Source organism: Leiobunum rupestre, chromosome 6 (assembly GCF_980474605.1).
Source record: "Leiobunum rupestre chromosome 6, qqLeiRupe1.1.hap1, whole genome shotgun sequence".
In the NCBI taxonomy this organism is placed as follows: domain Eukaryota; kingdom Metazoa; phylum Arthropoda; class Arachnida; order Opiliones; family Sclerosomatidae; genus Leiobunum; species Leiobunum rupestre.
Genome location: NC_143389.1, coordinates 35670968 through 35691752, shown reverse-complemented (window position 1 = coordinate 35691752; position 20785 = coordinate 35670968). Strand labels below are relative to the sequence as shown.

Below are 20785 nucleotides of genomic sequence, written 5' to 3'. Positions count from 1 at the left end.
CCAAGAGCGCGAGCTCTCTTAGCATTTTAGTACTAAGTGCTTGACCTTTCCGCAGGCCGTAGTCTTTAGACATCATCTGTTGGTGACTTTTAGTATAATTTTTAAGCAGGAGACAATGGTTCTCGCGACGATAGCACGAGCTTTCTTACCGATAGATAGCGCCTTATAAGGATAGCCTGCAGAAATTACGCGTTTCTGCTAGCTGTTACCTCCGTATTCATTCCCATGAAATATATTATCTAGACCTTTATATACGTTTCCTATATCTATGGTCAAATAATAAACTAAATGGTTATTATTGGTGTCCAAGGCTTAAATTTGGCACCATCAACCGTATGTTAAAGCATTTCATTAAAATCCCTATCGTCAGCATTACAGACCGCCACGAATTTGAATTTGACCAATACTATCTTCCTCATACGCGCATTGTCATTATTGACGGATCATGATTTTTTCATTTTTTTATTTTCACAGAATAGCTTCCCAGGACCATGAAATCTTTTCCAGAATAGCGGAAACTGCACGTTGAAAAATATTAAAGGATTATTTTTAATTAAATTTAGAAGTTCGCATTTATTGAGGTTAGGGCGACAGCTGCGTCCTCTTCTGAAATTTTGATAAACTACGATTTTCGTTCAGCGCCATGGCAACCGGCTTAGAGCACGCGCCGAAGATATCAAGTTTGTTTTTGCGTCTTCCGGTGCGCGGCTCTGCGGCTAGGTTTCCCCTTCCATAAAAACTTGTCTAGGTTAACGGTAATAGTTAGTGTAGGGAGCTGTTGGCTCGATCTCGTGGCATGCAGGGCTTGCCACCACCCTCCTACGCATTGTAACCCGGCCACCTGAATTAAGGGCTTCAAAAGTCGCATGATGACTTAGGCCTAAGGTGGTGCCTTGGGTATTAGCCTAGCTGATTATTATTATTATTATTATTATAGCAATAACCATTTGTAGTATTAATTCGTATTTATTGGTTAAATTTAAGTATTATTTATATTAATTAGAGGCTTGATCAACTTTTAAAACTTAAAAGAGGTGATATTTGGAGTAGTGTGACTCTGGTCCTTTAAAAATTAGTAAATATATAATTCGACGTTAGGCGGAGTAACACAATCAGTAGGTTTTCAGTCGTGATACGGTGTAGGCTTCAGCTCTTTGTCTTGAAAACTCGCACTCAATGCAAACTTCTCGCGTAAAAGATTTTCCATAGACTTCGGATACCACGCGTACAATTACATAATTAGATTAAACAAAAACCAACATTCATTCATTAACTTTTGCTTAGTTAATTAAATAATAGACCATATAATATAGTCTAATATTTAATCGAACAATCTAGTAAATAGCTTTTTGTACGAATCAGCCCTTCTAGATTCATCCAAGAGAAGAAAGACGTAGAATTAATAAGGATATAATATTTTGCTTAGTTAATTAAATAATAGACCATATAATATAGTCTAATATTTGATCGAACAATCTAGTAAATAGCTTTTTGTACGAATTAGCCCTTCTAGATTCATCCAAGAGAAGAAAGACGTAGAATTAATAAGGATATAATATTTTGCTTAGTTAATTAAATAATAGACCATATAATATAGTCTAATATTTGATCGAACAATCTAGTAAATAGCTTTTTGTACGAATCAGCCCTTCTATATTCACCCAAGAGAAGAAAGACGTAGAATTAATAAGGAGATAATATTTTGCTTAGTTAATTAAATAATAGACCATATAATATAGTCTAATATTTAATCGAACAATCTAGTAAATAGCTTTTTGTACGAATCAGCCCTTCTAGATTCATCCAAGAGAAGAAAGACGTAGAATTAATAAGGAGATAATATTTTGCTTAGTTAATTAAATAATAGACCATATAATATAGTCTAATATTTAATCGAACAATCTAGTAAATAGCTTTTTCTACGAATCAGCCCTTCTAGATTCATCCAAGAGAAGAAAGACGTAGAATTAATAAGGAGATAAAATTTTGCTTAGTTAAATAAATAATAGACCATATAATATAGTCTAATATTTAATCGAACAATCTAGTAAATAGCTTTTTGTACGAATCAGCCCTTCTAGATTCATCCAAGAGAAGAAAGACGTAGAATTAATAAGGATATAATATTTTTTGTAGTTAATTAAATAATAGACCATATAATATAGTCTAATATTTGATCGAACAATCTAGTAAATAGCTTTTTGTACGAATCAGCCCTTCTAGATTCATCCAAGAGAAGAAAGACGTAGAATTAATAAGGAGATAAAATTTTGCTTAGTTAAATAAATAATAGACCATATAATATAGTCTAATATTTAATCGAACAATCTAGTAAATAGCTTTTTGTACGAATCAGCCCTTCTAGATTCATCCAAGAGAAGAAAGACGTAGAATTAATAAGGATATAATATTTTTTGTAGTTAATTAAATAATAGACCATATAATATAGTCTAATATTTGATCGAACAATCTAGTAAATAGCTTTTTGTACGAATCAGCCCTTCTAGATTCATCCAAGAGAAGAAAGACGTAGAATTAATAAGGAGATAATATTTTGCTTAGTTAATTAAATAATAGACCATATAATATAGTCTAATATTTAATCGAACAATCTAGTAAATAGCTTTTTGTATGAATCAGCCCTTCTAGATTCATCCAAGAGAAGAAAGACGTAGAATTAATAAGGATATAATATTTTGCTTAGTTAATTAAATAATAGACCATATAATATAGTCTAATATTTAATCGAACAATCTAGTAAATAGCTTTTTGTACGAATCAGCCCTTCTAGATTCATCCAAGAGAAGAAAGACGTAGAATTAATAAGGAGATAATATTTTGCTAAGTTAATTAAATAATAGACCATATAATATAGTCTAATATTTAATCGAACAATCTAGTAAATAGCTTTTTGTACGAATCAGCCCTTCTAGATTCATCCAAGAGAAGAAAGACGTAGAATTAATAAGGATATAATATTTTTTGTAGTTAATTAAATAATAGACCATATAATATAGTCTAATATTTGATCGAACAATCTAGTAAATAGCTTTTTGTACGAATCAGCCCTTCTAGATTCATCCAAGAGAAGAAAGACGTAGAATTAATAAGGAGATAATATTTTGCTTAGTTAATTAAATAATAGACCATATAATATAGTCTAATATTTAATCGAACAATCTAGTAAATAGCTTTTTGTATGAATCAGCCCTTCTAGATTCATCCAAGAGAAGAAAGACGTAGAATTAATAAGGATATAATATTTTGCTTAGTTAATTAAATAATAGACCATATAATATAGTCTAATATTTAATCGAACAATCTAGTAAATAGCTTTTTGTACGAATCAGCCCTTCTAGATTCATCCAAGAGAAGAAAGACGTAGAATTAATAAGGAGATAATATTTTGCTAAGTTAATTAAATAATAGACCATATAATATAGTCTAATATTTAATCGAACAATCTAGTAAATAGCTTTTTGTACGAATCAGCCCTTCTAGATTCATCCAAGAGAAGAAAGACGTAGAATTAATAAGGAGATAATATTCACGATAAGAAAAACGGCATAGGGCTAAATTAGAACGAGAAAGGAGACAACGGAAAAATAGCCGATGACAAAAGGTCGAGTGCGAAAAACAGTCGAGGCTTTCAACAATCCAGAGCTTCCCTTTTTTCCCGCCGATGTTTTAATGTATTCTCCAGAGTGTAGATGGCGCTGTATATCGGGAGGAGGCTGGAAACGGATAAAAAATGGTATAGCTTCGCAGATCCCCCTCCTCCTTTTGGCAGCTTTCTTCGGCGAGCGTAAAATACGTAACGAAAACCGCACAGAGCCATTATCGTTACTATCATCGGATGACCCTCCTCCTCCCTCCTTTTTCGACTTTTTTCGGGGTCCCTTTTAGTTAGGGCAGAGAAGAGGAGTGGTTATGACTCTCCCCAGCTCATCGGCCGACTATCATTATAATCTAGCGTCTCTTCGCGGGCATCTCCCGAAGCGCTCATTGAATTAGACTGCATTCGGCCCGTGGGAAACGTCTTCCCGGCAGCAGTCGGACTTTATGTCAGCGGTACTCTCTCTCTCTCTCTCTCTCTCTCTTCTGTTTTTCCTTTTTCTTTCTCTTATTCGTTGGAAGACAAGTCAGGTATTAAGGCTACGAAATGACTTTAAATGCTAATATTGCCCTAATCCATCCGTTGAATTCGCGTTTTGGTGAAAAATGCGAATTACAATTTTTACGCTTTTAAACGCGTTTTGTTTAAGTTTATTGATTTTCCATAACAGCCTAACTCGGCGCCTTAAAACAGAAACAAACTAACTCCAATTTTGACTTATTTTGAAATATTAGTCATATCAAAAATGTATATGGACTGGGCAGCATGACGTCACGCTGTACCTTGGCTGTGGACGCCATGCTGGTTTTTTTTTCAATTGGAATAAGCATGGGGAAACATTACAAGCAGAAAGAGTAGGGGCGTGGTTTTTTTTCAGGGGATCACGAGGCGAACAGGATGCTGGTCTTCTAACCCGAATTTAATCTTTGTCGTATTTGAGAGGGGAGCGAATTAGCTAGTTTCCATAACCGCAGCGCCATCTATCGGCTTTAAAAATTACTATTAGGATGGTATTTGTCAAAACAAAGGGAAACCTAAGCTGATGTTATAGGTCACCGAGGTCACGCTGAGGTATGACGTCAGATATTGTTGATTCTCGATTTTTCAAATCGAGACACGTCAAACGCTTTAAAATCAGAATTAAATTAATTTCAAATCAAACGTGTTTCTTAAATGCTACTTTGCATTCCTCCCTGAATAAGAAAAAGTTTGCATTTTGAATACAGTTTAATGAGATATTAAAATTTGATAGAGACCAGCTTATGAATCTTGACATACTTTAATTTGAATATAGCCAGGGACAGTCACGAAGATTAAGGGATACCAAAAGTAAATGAACCGAAGTTATCAGACTGCTATACTCCCCATGTTGGAGGCGTTTTCCTTATGAAGTTACATTTTGACCTCGAATTTGAAATTTTGCGCGCTCCTAGGCCGAAATAAAAACGTGTTTGTTTTAATGAAACCATTTTTCAAACATAGAAAATTCCCAAGTGCAATTTATCGCGTCAAAAGACGGGGATGGAAATTAGCTTTTATTTGACTCGATTTTCTCATCATTTTCATAAGGAAAACGCCCTCCGATTCTGAGCGCTATTTCGATAACTTCGGTTCATTTACTTCTGGGAATCCAAAACGTTTGAGTTTTAGTGTCGTTAAGCCTACCTAGCGCCCGAAACCTCAAACGTCTAGAAAAATGTGTCGAACGCGTTCGGGAGTCGCGACTTTCGTCCAAGTCGCGGCCAATCGATTGCGTATATAAAAGTAACGTATATCGGGGTCATGGAAGCGACGTCCGCAATTTGACCTCCGCTTGTACGTATCAAACGCCTGGAATTTATCAGGAATCTTGCTCTGGTAATGACGGTACTTAGTACAGAGTTTCCAGGATCGAGTAAAAACTTCTCTTTTTGGTTTGGAAGGGACGAGAGGCGGGAAGTGTTTCGGAAAATGTTTAAAAATGCGAATGGGCATAAATTAAAGAGACGCCTCCAGCGACCGTATACGACTTTGTCCAAATTGCTCCCGAGGCCTTAAAGTATATTTATCCGAGGCTCTAGTGGGAGCGAGGAGAAAGCTCTTATGGGACGTCAACTATTTTCGCTAATAAAGGCCAACTCGTCGTAAGGCCTCGTTAAGACGCTCTAGTACTTCGGTGATATTTTATTAATAAGCAGTTTCGCCTTACATCAATATGCTAATTAAGGCCAAAACTTCATTTTCGAAGCGACATTAAAAGTGAACATTATTCCACCCCAATTTTTAATTTTCGTTGTTAGATTAACACGCTCTTCCGAATATTGTTTCAACGGTGACTGCAGTTTGCGTAACGAAAATGTGTACGTTTAATTTCGTATATTGTAATTGCATCTAGTACGACACGTAAAAATAAAAAATAATAATTAGCTAAGCTAATACTCAAGGCACCACCTAAGGCCCAAGTCATCAATCGACTTTCAATGCCTTTAAAGGGGAACGGCCAAGCTTTTCCAAATATGGCCTTATTTCCATATCAAAAGATTAACAAGACGTTCAATATACTAACACGTACCTTTTTTTGTCTTGAAAAAATAGCTTTTGGCCCAAAAAGTTGAAACAAAAAATAACGCCCGGTGTTTCGGTTTAAATTTTCGCCGCCATCTTAGGGGCTGCCGCCAGCGCCCCTAACCCCGTATGAGCGATTTGCGAACTAGCGTAACTTTTGAAATCGCTCAATTTAGGCTTAGGTCTCTTATAACTGGAAAGCGCCGCGTGTGCAAATTTTAAAAAAAAACTAAAATCTTTCGCATCTACAGCAGCGCGAGCTTTTTTTTTTATCAATTTTAATCGAGCCGGGAGTGTCTCACCAGTTTCTCACCAGGTGTCGCGGCGGACGCGCGCTTTTCGATTTCCCGAAATTTCTTTATTTTATTGAAAATTGACCACTCAATATTTTTTGATGCGAGGTTTTCACCCTAAATTTTAGTTTTTAATGGGCTATAGGGCTATCTAACTGGTTAAAGCTTGACCGTTCCCCTTTCAATGGGCTTGCTGGGTTAGGCTGCGTAGGAGGGTGGTTGCAAACCGTTCATACGCCAGCAAACAGCTCCCAACTCTAATAATTACCGACAACCTATACAAGTTTTTATAGAAAGTGGAACATTTATTTTGGAATTAAATTGGGTTCACAATTTCCGTACTTAAGGGAGATTTCACTGGACGTCACAATATCGCGAAAGGTTAGTATCATTCCTCCGCAGTCTGTCTTCGATCTATTGCCGCCATCTTAACCAAATTCTAGGGAACCCATTTAATATACCCCGTTATTTGGCTCCGAATAAATATAAAATGAAGCAAATAATAGATAATACGGATAAACGGGTTTAGGAACGCATTCTTAACGTTATCCGCGTCTTCCATTTCCGTTCACCTTCCTTTTCCGGTCTTCGTCGATGCAGAAGCCGGAGTTTCAATGGATCCGCAGTTATCTCCGAAATTAACTTACTAACGCCAAGCGCGTTTTCTCGGAGTCCAAAGCATCCGGACTCAAAATTGCAACCACCTCCGAGAGTATAAAACGTATTCGGTAAACACGGCCGAAGATATTCTTAGACGTTATAATCCCTCGGCGTTTCGCGTCCGTAGATGGCGCCACTGATGCTCCGACAAAAGGGCCAGTTATATCGGTTACTGATGGAGGTCTGAGGGAAGTTTAAGGACGCCAACATCCGTGATTTATATTCACGCGGGGAACGAAACGGAAATTAGAAATGTGTCATCGTAAAACAAACTGTTGAAGCTTAACGGGCGAACCGAGCATCCGAAGTTGGCCCCTCGCGTTTCCAATTTCTCAGAGATAGGACGCCGTATGATACGCCGAAAGAAACTTTTCTTTTCGGCTCACCGCGACCAAACAACACACGCGAGAGAGATGAAATTTTCATCTCTTTTTTTTCCCCAAACCCTCTCTTCCTCTTCGAAGTTCGTCTTTCCGCCTAAAGGGGTCGCTCCGGGCTCCAACGGAAAATGTTTGTGATGGAAAAATAGTAATCCGGTGAGAGAGATACCGTTTTCTCTCCGGTTTCCAGTGTAAGGGGAAACTCGCGGAAGACGGTTTTAGTGTTTTTTCGCAGCTACCTTTACTACAAAGTACAATAGCCCCGACTCTAGCCGCTTTTGTTTCTATTTTTCTTTTACGACTTTGATATTATAGGGCCCACGCGTTTGGCGGACTAAACTCTAAGCTTCCGTGAGAAGGTGGATTACCGCGAACCGGTGTCGAGGGCCAGTACCTCTAACGTCCCGCCTTTGATTGAAATAGCCGGTAATGGGTGACAACAATGTAGATAAAAACAAAAGAGCGCGTGAGACGGTGATAGAGAAGCTATAGTTGGAAACGGTGGGCGGTCGTTTGCGGGGTTTTATTGGCGCTCTTTACTGTCCGGGTGGTGGAATCCCGCTTCCACCGCGCTATCATGGCCCATTCATTTTCGGAGAAGACAAACTCGGTCCGGCGGCACACATTCTCCGCGGCTCACACGCCGAGAGAGAGAGAGAGTGTTTCAATCGAACAAAACAACGAAGCTCAATGTCCGCATTGCGTCGTAGAAACCTGGCTTTCGTGTTTCTCCTCTCCGGGCCTCTCTCACTCCACTTCCTCTCCTGGGGAGGTCAGGGCTCTCTTCTACAGTCGGCCCATCTTCTCCTCCTCCAAAACTATTATTTACTTTTTTTGGGAGTCCTCCGACGTCGACGCGACTCTTTTAATAATTACACTCGCAATTATTTTAAGAGTTTAGCCCAAGAAGAAGTACTCGGGTAGTAGAAGTTTTATTTTTTGTCGATTTCTTGACGTTACTTAGCTAGCTTCGCTTTTAGACACGAATGAATCTATTTACACGAACGTCCTCGAGTTTCGGATCTCGAAAGAGATATTGTTTCCGAGCTTTCACTCTGTATAGCGTTATTTTATGATCTTTTAAATATGACCGGATTTGGTAGGTCAAAAATAGTTCTGACGCCTTTACAAGTGTTCCACACGCGGTACTCCGGTGTACAAGGAGAAAATAGCCACCAGAGACTTTACGCGTAAAATAATGATCGGCAACCGAAAAATTACATTTATAATTTTTTAGAAAGTTTTGGATTTCAGTCATCTAATTTGCTTAAATTTGCACTGGTAATTCCAAAATTATTTTATAGCAAGCGAACCGTAGAGTGCTTTTATGCGCAACGACTGTATTATTATTACGAAAAAAACATTTGTTGTTTTTGAAATAGTTTACGAAACAACGAAATACAAAGAAATCCTTATAGGATTGTGTGTAAAACCTGTTCTAAGGGGAACGAATCTATTCTATTGTTTAGTTTACAAGCCTTCCTCCAGAGGGCGAAAGAGCATTCGTTCTTATTTGAACGAAATAAAATATCTTGAACACACCGTTCTCGGTTACATACCTTTAGAACGCTATCGTTCATTTTTGAACAGACTGTTCTATGTTGAACGTCTTCTGAACGAATTTTTTTAACAGTGTAGAGAATATTCATTTTTTTTAAATCTTTAAATAAGGAGACTGCGTTGATGACGATTGGGCAATTTAAAAATATCTATCTTCTGGGATGGCTCAATCTTGATCGCGAATGGAGTTTATGACTTCAAAGACTTGAACCCGGTTCGAAACGGGTTCAAATAAACATTCATTATAACAAATCCTAACACCATGCAATCAAAGAGAAAGGATTAAAGTTGAAACGAGAGAGCTTTGGTGGGATTTGAAAGACCTCCATTACGTAATGGACTATATAAACTTTATAACTCGCGCGTCTTATCAGAAATGAAACATGGTCGGGACGATCGTAATAATCGTAAGGAAAATATAGTAGCAACCGCTTACCGAAATGCAGATGCAAATTATTCCGACGTTTTTGTTATACAAATTGAGCGGTTTTATTTAATAAGACTCCGAGAGACTATGCTTGGGTTTCATCCGTTTGAAATACGCATAAATAATAAAATGCTTTTAGAGCGATTTAGGAATAGCCATCCCGAACAAAATGTAAGAACATTTCGACGAACGGGATTATATTGAATCACGTCTGAGCGTAAAAAAAGAAGCAACGCCAAAACAAAATAACGGGTTTATTTTCGGGGAATGATCATTTTTAGGCACATTTGAAATATAGAGGCCATTAGCGATGGAAAGTATGACTTTTAGATTTACAATATTCCTCGTATTTTCTGTTCGAGTCGCGGTATTTCTAGAGGGCGGCCGGCTCGGGTTGGGGCTCAGTTATTGGGGCCAGGCTATAAAAATAGGGCGAAACGTATCGCTACAAACCAATAACCCTTTATTTTCTACTCGGATTTCAAACAATTCCAAAATGGCTCGTTTTTCATCCGATTCGGAGCTATATCCTCGACGTCGAAGTGAGGTGACAGCGCGCGTCGAAGCTATAGCGGATGGACGCGTGGCTTAATATCTCGTTGGAAATAAATACTCGCTGTCAACCTCAACTGGCGGTCATAAAGAAAAACGTGCGAGGACGGGGGGGTTTATTCAATTTGTATTTCCTTTTTTGTTTTTGGTGTAAGCTGATTTTTTTGGTCTATTTCCGGACAGGTTCGAAATTACCGGTGAGTCGACTTCGGCGAGTGCATCCTGGCAACGTGGGTAATTCCGTTCAGCTTCGGCCGGCCGACAAAGATTATCGGTTCCCTCTGTGGGCGGGCGGAAGTCACGTCCTACCGTCCTTCGATAAGAAGGTGGAACGAAACGTTACCACTCAACTGGGCCAGACAGGCTACCTACATTGCGTCGTCAATAACCTCGGAGATAAAACGGTAAGCTCTCTTTCTCTCTACAAAAAACTATTCGAGGGTTTCTCCGGAATACACCACTACCGGAGGATAGACGTTTTACCCCTCTCAAAGGTAAGGGTGCGGTGTTGCCAGATGACTGATCTTTCCTTCAAGCGATAGAGCGACTGACTACCGCTTGGTAGCTTCGGCGGCTTCTGCTCTTAATTCGAGAGGATCTTTACCGGGGAATAAATATAAAAAAGGGACTCCGTTGCCTCGGACCTCTTACGAAGACAATGAGACTATTGGGATTGCGAAGATCCTCTTTCTATACTCCCCGTATAAATGCTCGTTCTGGCTAATTGAAGAAATCTAATCTAAACTCGCAGCGAGCAATGTTCCCGAGGAAAATAGTGTATACCAAATTGGGGGACCATTCTCTATAAAGACATTGTCGCTAATATAGACCACTTGTCTTCGTTCCAGGCCATAAAAAAAGACATTTTATTTTGATATAAAAGGATACAGTGACCGCTAGTGACCGCAAATATTTCGCTTGCCGGTGGAGTTTTACACTGTTAAAATAAGGATTTATAAAACGACTAAAATTGGACTTTTAATTAATTTCAAACCATTTATAGGTACTAAAAAAGGTTTAATAATTTATTTTAGAACCATTTAGGTATTAAAAAAGGTTTAATAATTTATTTTAGAACCATTTAGGTATTAAAAAAGGTTTAATAATTTATTTTAGAACCACACTGTTAAAAATAAAGGTCTTATTTTAGACCTCTAAAGTGCTTAAAACATTTTCCAATATTTAAGACCATTCAGGGTTTTATCATAGAACATATTTAAACCTTCTGCTCCCCAAATTCAGTCCTTTTGTGGAGTGTTTAAGTACTTATTTTACACTATTTTATCCATTTCACTTCATAAGCAGTAAGAAGTTATTCCTTTTTAACTTTATTTTCAGTCCTTTATAGGCTCTCATTTAATACTTTTTTATTATTATTCAATACGACTCAAAAGATTAACCATTAACATGGCCAGATTAAGCTGGTTTTCGCTCGGGGGAAATAGTCGTTGAACGAAGGGAGTTGATCACGTAAAGTATCATTTAATACTTTCAGTTTTTTATATACACCTAGCAAAAATTCTTTAGTGCCGATATTTGGGTACTAATAGTTTGAAGCCATAATCAATATCCCCTATATTTAAATCTGTTATCAAATTTTTAAAGACTTAACCTTAGTTAAATATTCCTGGTGATTGGAATTTCTTCGCATTATGTTATTTTAAAGAAAATATTAAAAAAGAAATAACGTAGTATTCAAATACTAGTCTCGAAATTGGTCCATATCATTTTTTTCTTCGTTTAAGGGAATTAAATGGGTATTCAAAAGGACTAAATGTTAGAACATAACATTTTTATACCTTTACCACCAGGACTGAAAAAGGTTTATTCTTAGGGCTCGTTCCTTTTCAATACCCCAAAAGGTATTGTATTAAACATGAAAGAGTAAAATGGGTCTAAAATAATTGATTAGACCGTTTAAAGTAACCAAATGGTTTGAAATAAATTAAAAGTCCAATTTTGGTTGTTTTATAAACCTTTATTTTTAACAGTGCATTTAGGTACTAAAAAAGGTTTAATAATTTATTTTAGAACCATTTAGGTACTAAAAAAGGTTTAATAATTTATTTTAGAACCATTTAGGTACTAAAAAAGGTTTAATAATTTATTTTAGAACCATTTAGGTACTAAATAAGGTTTAATAATTTATTTTAGAACCATTTAGGTACTAAAAAAGGTTTAATAATTTATTTTAGAACCATTTAGGTACTAAAAAAGGTTTAATAATTTATTTTAGAACCATTTAGTTACTAAATAAGGTTTAATAATTTAGTTTAGAACCATTTAGGTACTAAAGAAGCCCTTAGATTAAACCTTTTCCAGTCCTTCTGGTAAAGGCATACAAAATTTAAGTTTTGACTTTGTACTTTTGAATACTATTTATTTCCCTTAAACGAAGAAAACCATTATATGGACCAATTTCGAGACTAGTATTTGAATACTACGCTATTTCCATTTTAAATATTTTCTTTAAAATAACACAATGCGAAGAAATTCCAATAATCTGGAATATTTAATAGCAGTTAAGTTTTTCAAAGTTTGACTACTGATTTTAAATATAGAGAGGTGATATTGATAGGGGCGCCGAAGAATTCTTGTTACATTAAATACCGAAATACTTAAATGATATTTTCCGTTTTGCAATCCCCCTTTGTCCCGCAAATTAATGGTTAATATATCGAGTCGTATTGAATAAATATAAAAAATAAAAAATAAAGGCATATAAAGGTCTGAAAATAGAGTTATGAAGTAAAATGGATAAAAAAGTGTAAATTAAGTGCTTAAACACTCCACTAAAGGACTGAATTTGGAGAGTAGAAGACTTAAATATGTTCTGCGGCAATACGTTGAGCTTTAACCACTTTAGATGTGTAAAATTAAACCTTTATTTATTTAATCATCGTAACGATAACCCTCGCTAAAATTTTGGATCAAATTGGATTCCAAAATTATATCAAAAATTGGTCAGATCCAAATTTGACTTTGATCAAAAATTAAGTCCAAAATATGTAAATAATTGATCCAATTACAATGTATGAAATTCCACTTCATTGCGTTTTAATCAAAATTATTTCATCTAATCAGAATAGCCTATTCTATCAAATCCGAGCCCAACTGGCCAAACATTTCACAAAGACTGTTCGACCAAGTTTGTGGGACTAGCAACTTTAGCTTATTTTCGTTCATTCTGTGGGCTAGGCATATTATATTTTGGAGGTATTACTAAACATTTTTTTTTCGAAACCGAGCACAGCGTTGCCAGGTAAATAATTATATATCCGTCAAACTTTCACACCTCTCATACTTCAAAGATTGAAAGCACTCGTTATCAAATCTTCCAACAGTTTTTGGGGAATATTTGGGGAAATTCCATTCCCACTATCTTGAGCGAATATTGTAAAACGCTGGGAACCTGCTCTGAATAGAAACCGTTCTACGCTGGACTTGGTGTTGGCAAATCGGGGTAAAACCCTAATCGTGAGTGACAGGTAGTTAAAAGGACTGGCCAGCGAGAGGGGAAAAGCAGGGTAGGACCGAGCTTTCTTGTAGGAAAAACTCGTTGTTACCATTAGAGAAAAATTTTAGCCTCTAGCCAAAGAGAGCTTTTTAGATAACTTAGACAAATAAAATTATAGTAGTTAAATTTCTGACTCGTCATTTATAGAAAATAACAAGTTCCAGGAACACATAAACCAAACGCGAGAGCTTACTATGGTTTCAACACTTGTAGCTGCTTTTATAGAACAGTCTTATGGATTCAAACTGAATGTGCCTTAATTCCAGTTGGATTAAAATTTCGTCATTGGATAAATTCAGTTTCGTAAGGAAAATTGCAACGTTCATCCCAATTTAAAATTGACAAGAATGAATTTATATCTACTGTCGGGAGAATGGCTTAGTTGAATTAATTTTTAGGACTGAGCCCAATCCCCCTTAGGCTCGTACTGTAAGCTCTTTCCCCTTAAGAAAATTGAATCAGCTCCCATCTCATTGGGCCCCTAAAACTGACGTGTACCGACGCGATTGGAGTATACGACGGTGACGTTTTTCTCCACCCCCCCCCCCTCTCGTGCTGGGGGGAAATTCGAGCATGATTTGCTCGGATCATCTCAACCAATTCATTCTAATTGTAAACAAATTCTTGAAATTATCAACTATGGAAAGTAATTGAAATTGATTAACCCAAAATTCCGCTTATGGCCGTAAATAATAATATTAATAATTAATTACAGGGCCTAAAATAGTGAGCAGTTCTGGCAGTATCGGGCAGTTCTAAAATCGGATTTGTGCGGTGCCATCTAGGAGCAACAAACACAAGGAGAACGGAGCTAACCTATGAACACGCTAAGGCAGTTTTGTGAACAAATTTCATTGGACGAGCCTTTATGCTGAACATTTTACGGAAAGGGGGAAGACAATTTAAGAATTTTCCCCTTCCGACGGCAGCAGGTGCTAAAGCGACTAACCAATGAAAAATGTACACAAGAAAATCCACGACTTTGGACGGGTTGCGTTCTCCTTGTGTGGGGTGCTGTGTTTGTTGCTCCTAGGTGCTATTTATCGTGAATTTCTCTTTCCGTATCAAAAGATTAACAAGACGTTCAATATACTAACACGTACCTTTTTTTGTCTTGAAAAAATAGCTTTTGGCCCAAAAAGTTGAAACGAAAAATAACGCCAGGTGTTTGGGTTTGAATTTTCGCCGCCATCTTAGGGGCTGCCGCCAGCGCCCCTAACCCCGTATGAGCAATTTGCGAACTATCCACACTTTTAAAATCGCGCAATTTAGGCTTAAGTCTCTTATAACTGGAACGCACCACGCGTGCAAAACATATTTTTCGCGTCTTCAGCAGCGCGCGCTTTTACGTTGTTTTTCCGTCTCACCGAATTCTCACCAGGTGTCGCGGCGGACGCGCGCTTTTCGATTTCCCGAAATTTCATTATTTTATTAAAAATTAACCACTCAATATTTTTTGAAGCGGTTTTCGCCATAAATTTTAGTTTTTAATGGGCTATAGGGCTATCTAACTGGTTAAAGCTTGACCGTTCCCCTTTAACGAGAATCTTCGACTGTATCTCGTCATAACCTTTATCTTATAAACTCACGCAATGTTATCTTCAACAAAAAAATACAATGTTCTCAATATGTTTAATAAGATATATTCCGGTCTTGTCATTTTCTTAAAGATTCAATCTAAAAGCTATCGATCATTCGCGAGTGTCACCGCTGCGAGGATTTTCTTCTTCAGACCCAAAATGATGAAAAAGGAGGATGGACGAAAAAAAGAGCCGTTCTATTCCCCAAAGAGCACTTAACTAATCGATATTAAATTTTCTCTCTCTCTCTCTCTCTCGCTCTCTCAGAGTGAGGGATAAATTTTTTCATACAATTTTATAACGCATTAAGGAAGGAGAGCCCGAGATCTTTTAGAGAGGGCTCAAGATAAAGAAAGTAAAAGGTAGAAGAAGCCGCGGGGGCCCCAAGCTGGGATAGTCTTCATTTGAAAAAGAACTTGAAACAATCTATCAAGTTTCAATAAAAGAACCCTATCAGATGCTTTTAAGAAATAACCGCAGGCTCCTATCGAGATAATGAAGAGGACCAAAAAATATACGAGGACGAAATCCTATTTTTCGATGGATGGAAAAATAAACGTCATTTTGATAGGGTTAACGCTTAAATTGGAAATAATAAATTGTTGCTTGATATGTAATCTAGTATACGTAATTTTAGCGAAAAAGATACGAGGCGCGTCTGCAACTTAGCCCACCATCCCCCAAGTTTCACCAAACGTTTCTAATTTTTAAATTAAGAAAAAATAAAAGAAAATAAAATAATGATATCAAAAAACCAAAACGATTCCCAATCCCAATGTTTGTCTGCAGTCGCATCTGAAAAGGTTTCATGATTTACTCTAAAAGGTTGGTCATACCATATGTAACATAATCACTCATAAGTATACCATAAAAGCATTTTCGTTAATGAAACCTTGTTCACGGGATATGACGTAAATTACGTCACTTACCACTCCGTGACGAAATACGCGTCAACAACTTTACTGATTGGAAACGGAAGTTAGTGAGAATTCCTCGCGCGTTTCTGGCTTTGCCCATGTCAAGTTTAGCTCGTGCCTCGCGATCACATGATTTCATTTCCATGGTAACCTTTTCAATAGCGCAAGGATTATAAGAATTTTGGCATTTTTGGGTCCGCTCATTGTATGTTCCGCGTGAAACAAGGTCTCATTGAATTTTTTTCAATGGAAATATTATACAGAGGCATACTTATGAGTAATTATGTTACATATGGTCATACTAGTAAAGATTTAAAAGACGGAAAACCGTGAACTGAGTACCGTGACCTTTGACTTCTAGAAATCTATTTTCAGCACGACACTTTTACGTTAAAAAATAACTGTACAAATTGAACTGTTCTTTAGAATATTTTCAAGAAATTTTAAATTCTAAATGGTAGTCACGTGACTTTGTGGAGAACTGCAACGCCATCTATCCTAAGAAATACGAACTATTATTAATTTTATTTGGCTATTGGCGGTTTAAATTTTGAGCGATTCATATAAATTATCTAATTATTATTATTCATTAAAACATTTTGTAATAGAAAGGTGTAAGTTAATTAGCTGTCTGCAGTATCTGGAAGGAATAATTTTTTTCTTTAACGTCGCACGGCCAACTATGAATACGAGTTACCGAATCGAAGTTGACTGTGATATGGTAGTCACGAGATTTTGTTTTCCCATTTTAACAAGTTGGTTAAGACCAAATTTACTTTATAGTAAATAGTCAATTGAATAGCTAACTCCATTGTTAGAAATTCCAAATATTACAGCGTATCTTTCTGCGTTATATCAACGCGTTCTTGGTGTGGTTTCATCGTGACAAGTCCTAGAAATACGTAAAACAAATTACCATTGAGAGATCGTTTTCTTGGAAAATCCCTTCATTTGATGGCTAATTATCAAGGCATACGTTCGTGGAATATTTACCGTTTGAAAATGAGGAACCGTACCGATCTTGTGGCCGGAAAGCGGTCCGTAATAAGTAACAATATACCCCTGCAGTCTATATACACTTAATAGTTTGAACCCACTTAATTGTAAAACAGGAGGTTGTAGTTATCTTAGGCCGAAGTTTCCCGGTCCCAGCTTCAGTTTGTTCCCCAAATATTAGAACCGAAAACGAAAGATAATTAGTTTACTTATAGATTTTCCATTGAAGCGAGCCAGAGGGGCATACACACCTTTTGGAACAATAAAAATGTCCCCTGAACAGCATCACACGCTTATCGCTAATGGTTTCTGAAATAACCAACTGTAAACAGTCGTTCCAGGGTGAAGGCGATAAGATTAAAGGAAAGATATATACAGGGTGTTTTTAAATGTACCACCAACCTCCGCTTGGCTTCTTAAATAATACGAGCAAAAATTTTAAAAATATACAATTTTTGGAGTGTTGTAACAATTAAGTATTTATTGGTACTTACGACGAGACTACCCGAGGTGATAATCACCGATTTTGTTGAAACTAGTTGGGTATGTAGACATGAAATTTCACCAAGGGAAAAGTTGCAATGGGAATTAGTTTTACCATGGCAACCGAAAATGTTTTTGACAACACAGTATGTATAATTTCCCATTGAAAATAACATGGGAATCTGAGCACTTCTAATGATCCCCCCTGTGAAAATTTTCAAAACCAAAAAAATAGATCAAAATTGACAAATGAAATTAATTTTATGATATTTTGATGAATTTTGGTCAATTTGATCAAAATATGTAAAAATTGATCAGAATCGGTAAAAATGGAGAAAAGCGAAATATAAAAAAAAAAATTGTATTTACCAACTAATCGACAAATCGACGGTAATAAATGATTTTTTCAAAATTAATAAAATATAATTTATTTGTTTGAATTTGATCAAAATTAATAATTTTAAATAGAATTATTATTATTATTATTTTTTAAAAGTGCTCAGATTCCCATGTTATATTCAAAGGGAAAATATACATACTGTGTAGTCAAAAATATTTTTGGTTGCCATGGCAAAACTAATGCCCATTGCAAGTTTTCCCTTGGTGAAATATCATTATCACCTCGGGTGATAATGCCAATTTTTGAATATGCTTTTTGGAGTAATAGAGCTGATCCCAATACCGCTAATGATCGAAGAGTAAGCTCCTCCCCCTGAATCAAATCAGACCAATATCTCATTGGTTCTTTAAGACTGACGTCGTTCGACGCGATATGAAGAACACACCTGTGACGTTTAAACTCCCCTTCCCTCTTGTGACGGAAGAAACTTCGACCATGATTAACCCTGACTATAAATAAAAACCTTTTTTTTTGTTAAAATGTATTTTTAAAATGGAGGCTAGTTAAAAATTAACATGGTTAAAGGTGTTCAGATTTATGCCTTTGCTGTTAAACGTCTTATGAAAGTTACTAGTATGGATTCATCTCCTTGAACCAGTATAGAATAATATTTCAATTTATGATAAAATTAAGCTAAAAATTAAAACTTGTACGTTTTTCTCACCACCATCTTCCTCGAGTTCAAACACTTCACGTTTCACGACGTGCTGTAATTAAAAAATAAGTAAATACATATTTCATGAAGTGTTGAAAATTAATAATAAAAATTAATGGAACGGCAATTTTAGAATCGCTAGCTGATTATTATTATTATTATTCGATTTGAAAAATTAATACTTTTACTGTTTTTTGAATTTATATTTTCTAAATTCAAACCAAGCGGGGTTTCACATGTATTTTCTAAATTATTTTCAAACCAAGCAGGGTTTCACATGTATTTTCTAAATTATTTTCAAACCAAGCAGGGTTTCACATGTATTTTCTAAATTATTTTCAAACCAAGCACGGTTTCACATGTATTTTCTAAATTATTTTCAAACCAAGCAGGGTTTCAGATGTATTTTCTAAATTATTTTCAAACCAAGCAGGGTTTCAGATGTATTTTCTAAATTATTTTTCAAACCAAGCAGGGTTTCACATGTATTTTCTAATTGTTTTTTCAAACCAAGCAGGGTTTCACATGTATTTTCTAAATTATTTTCAAACCAAGCAGGGTTTCACATGTATTTTCTAAATTATTTTCAAACCAAGCAGGGTTTCACATGTATTTTCTAAATTATGTTCAAACCAAGCAGGGTTTCACATGTATTTTCTAAATTATTTTCAAACCAAGCGGGGTTTCACATATATTTTCTAAATTATTTTCAAACCAAGCAGGGTTTCACATGTATTTTCTAAATTATTTTCAAACCAAGCAGGGTTTCACATGTATTTTCTAAATTACTTTCAAACCAAGCAGTGTTTCACTTTGAGGGGGGGGGGGCGCTTAGGCCCTTTCATTAGCTAGAGCATACCGGCCTTCACAAATGTAATTATTTTCTTAGACTTAAAAGCAGAGTTTCCATGAAACCTGGAATTAAATACTCCTAACAAATTTGAAACCTAAAAACTCATTTTCTTTCCACATTTTTCAAAAACAGCTTGTGAATTTATATATCTTCAAAGTACCCGATACAACAGTATTTAATAATTTTTATTGCCACATCACTATTTTTCATTTGTATGACTACCGGAGGAGTTTTCAAAAATATTTTAGACGACTTAAGCTCCCGCTAAAACACCCTAGAGACTCTACTATAGCTAAGTAGGAATTACGTTGGAAATCCCCCATTCCGAAAGGAATTCTGATAACAGCCTGGCTTAAAACACCCTGTACTCGCGATATAACAAACCCTCCTACCTAAAAGTATATATCCCGGCTCTTCAGCGTATTCCGATTATGGAGAAAAGGCAACGAAAGCGTCTCCCTGAACTATAAACTCGGGGTAAGAGTCAATAGCGGTTCTCCGGCACGTGCGGCGGAGACATGGCGTGAGTTATTCCATAATCCACACGTGATAAGGTCCGTTCCCGGAGCCAGCCACGGTCATTAGAGAGAGCGCCTCCGTAAAGAGTTCTAGCCCGCCAGTCCCCCAGGATCGAGAAGCGAACTTACAAAATTGCTCTAGTTTTCATCTTTACGGCCTTCCGACTCTTAATAGATATTTTTAATAAAGGCCGTTACGATTCAGCGACTACAACTGGAGAGCTACCGCGAAAACTTTGAATTTTCCTGGGAGCACGGCTTTCGCGTGACGTCACCGAAGGCTCAGCCCGCGAGAGCCATACCCGCCATCTTGAACCAATTCCCGTCGAAACCTATAACGCGAAAGGTATCAACGAAAATAATCCGACCCTGAGGTCCCAATTTAGCCGATAGGGGGCGGGATGTAGCCGAAGTTGTTTCCCGGCTGAAATTGTCGAGTAACATCTCGACATTGAACGTTATACAGCTAGTAAACATATTTTCTCTCGTAGTTCGCCAAAATACATATCCCGGCGTAAGATTTACCGTTGGTGGGGGCTTCGGAAAGCCCCCCCCCCTTCCTCTTCTTTTAGGCGTACAATAATTAATATGGTTATTTATGGTGAAATTATTTTAAATTCCGCTAATAATTTTTCCAAAATTTATAGCGCCAAAATAAGAGAGTTTATCGGACCAAAGGGAGAATTATTAAATGCAAATTATAATCCAACTAGAATTCCCAATTTTGAAATTTGCCGCTACAATAAATTTCGTTTATTTTGTAAACATACAGTAAAAAGGAGCTTTGATTGGAGAGTTTAAACTTTAAGGAACGAACACGTTTCGTCAAACTAA

General features: G+C 36.6%; 1 protein-coding gene across 2 annotated transcripts in view; it reads left to right on the top strand.

Moving 5' to 3' along the window:
* Positions 1-20785, top strand: part of LOC149940764 (kin of IRRE-like protein 3) — a 147432-nt gene that overhangs the window by 89165 nt on the left and 37482 nt on the right. For both annotated transcript variants that reach the window (XM_090177291.1, XM_090177290.1), the window contains exon 2: positions 10216-10436. In XM_090177291.1, coding sequence (XP_090033417.1) covers positions 10216-10436 — 221 coding nt within the window. The remainder of the gene's footprint in view (positions 1-10215; positions 10437-20785) is intronic.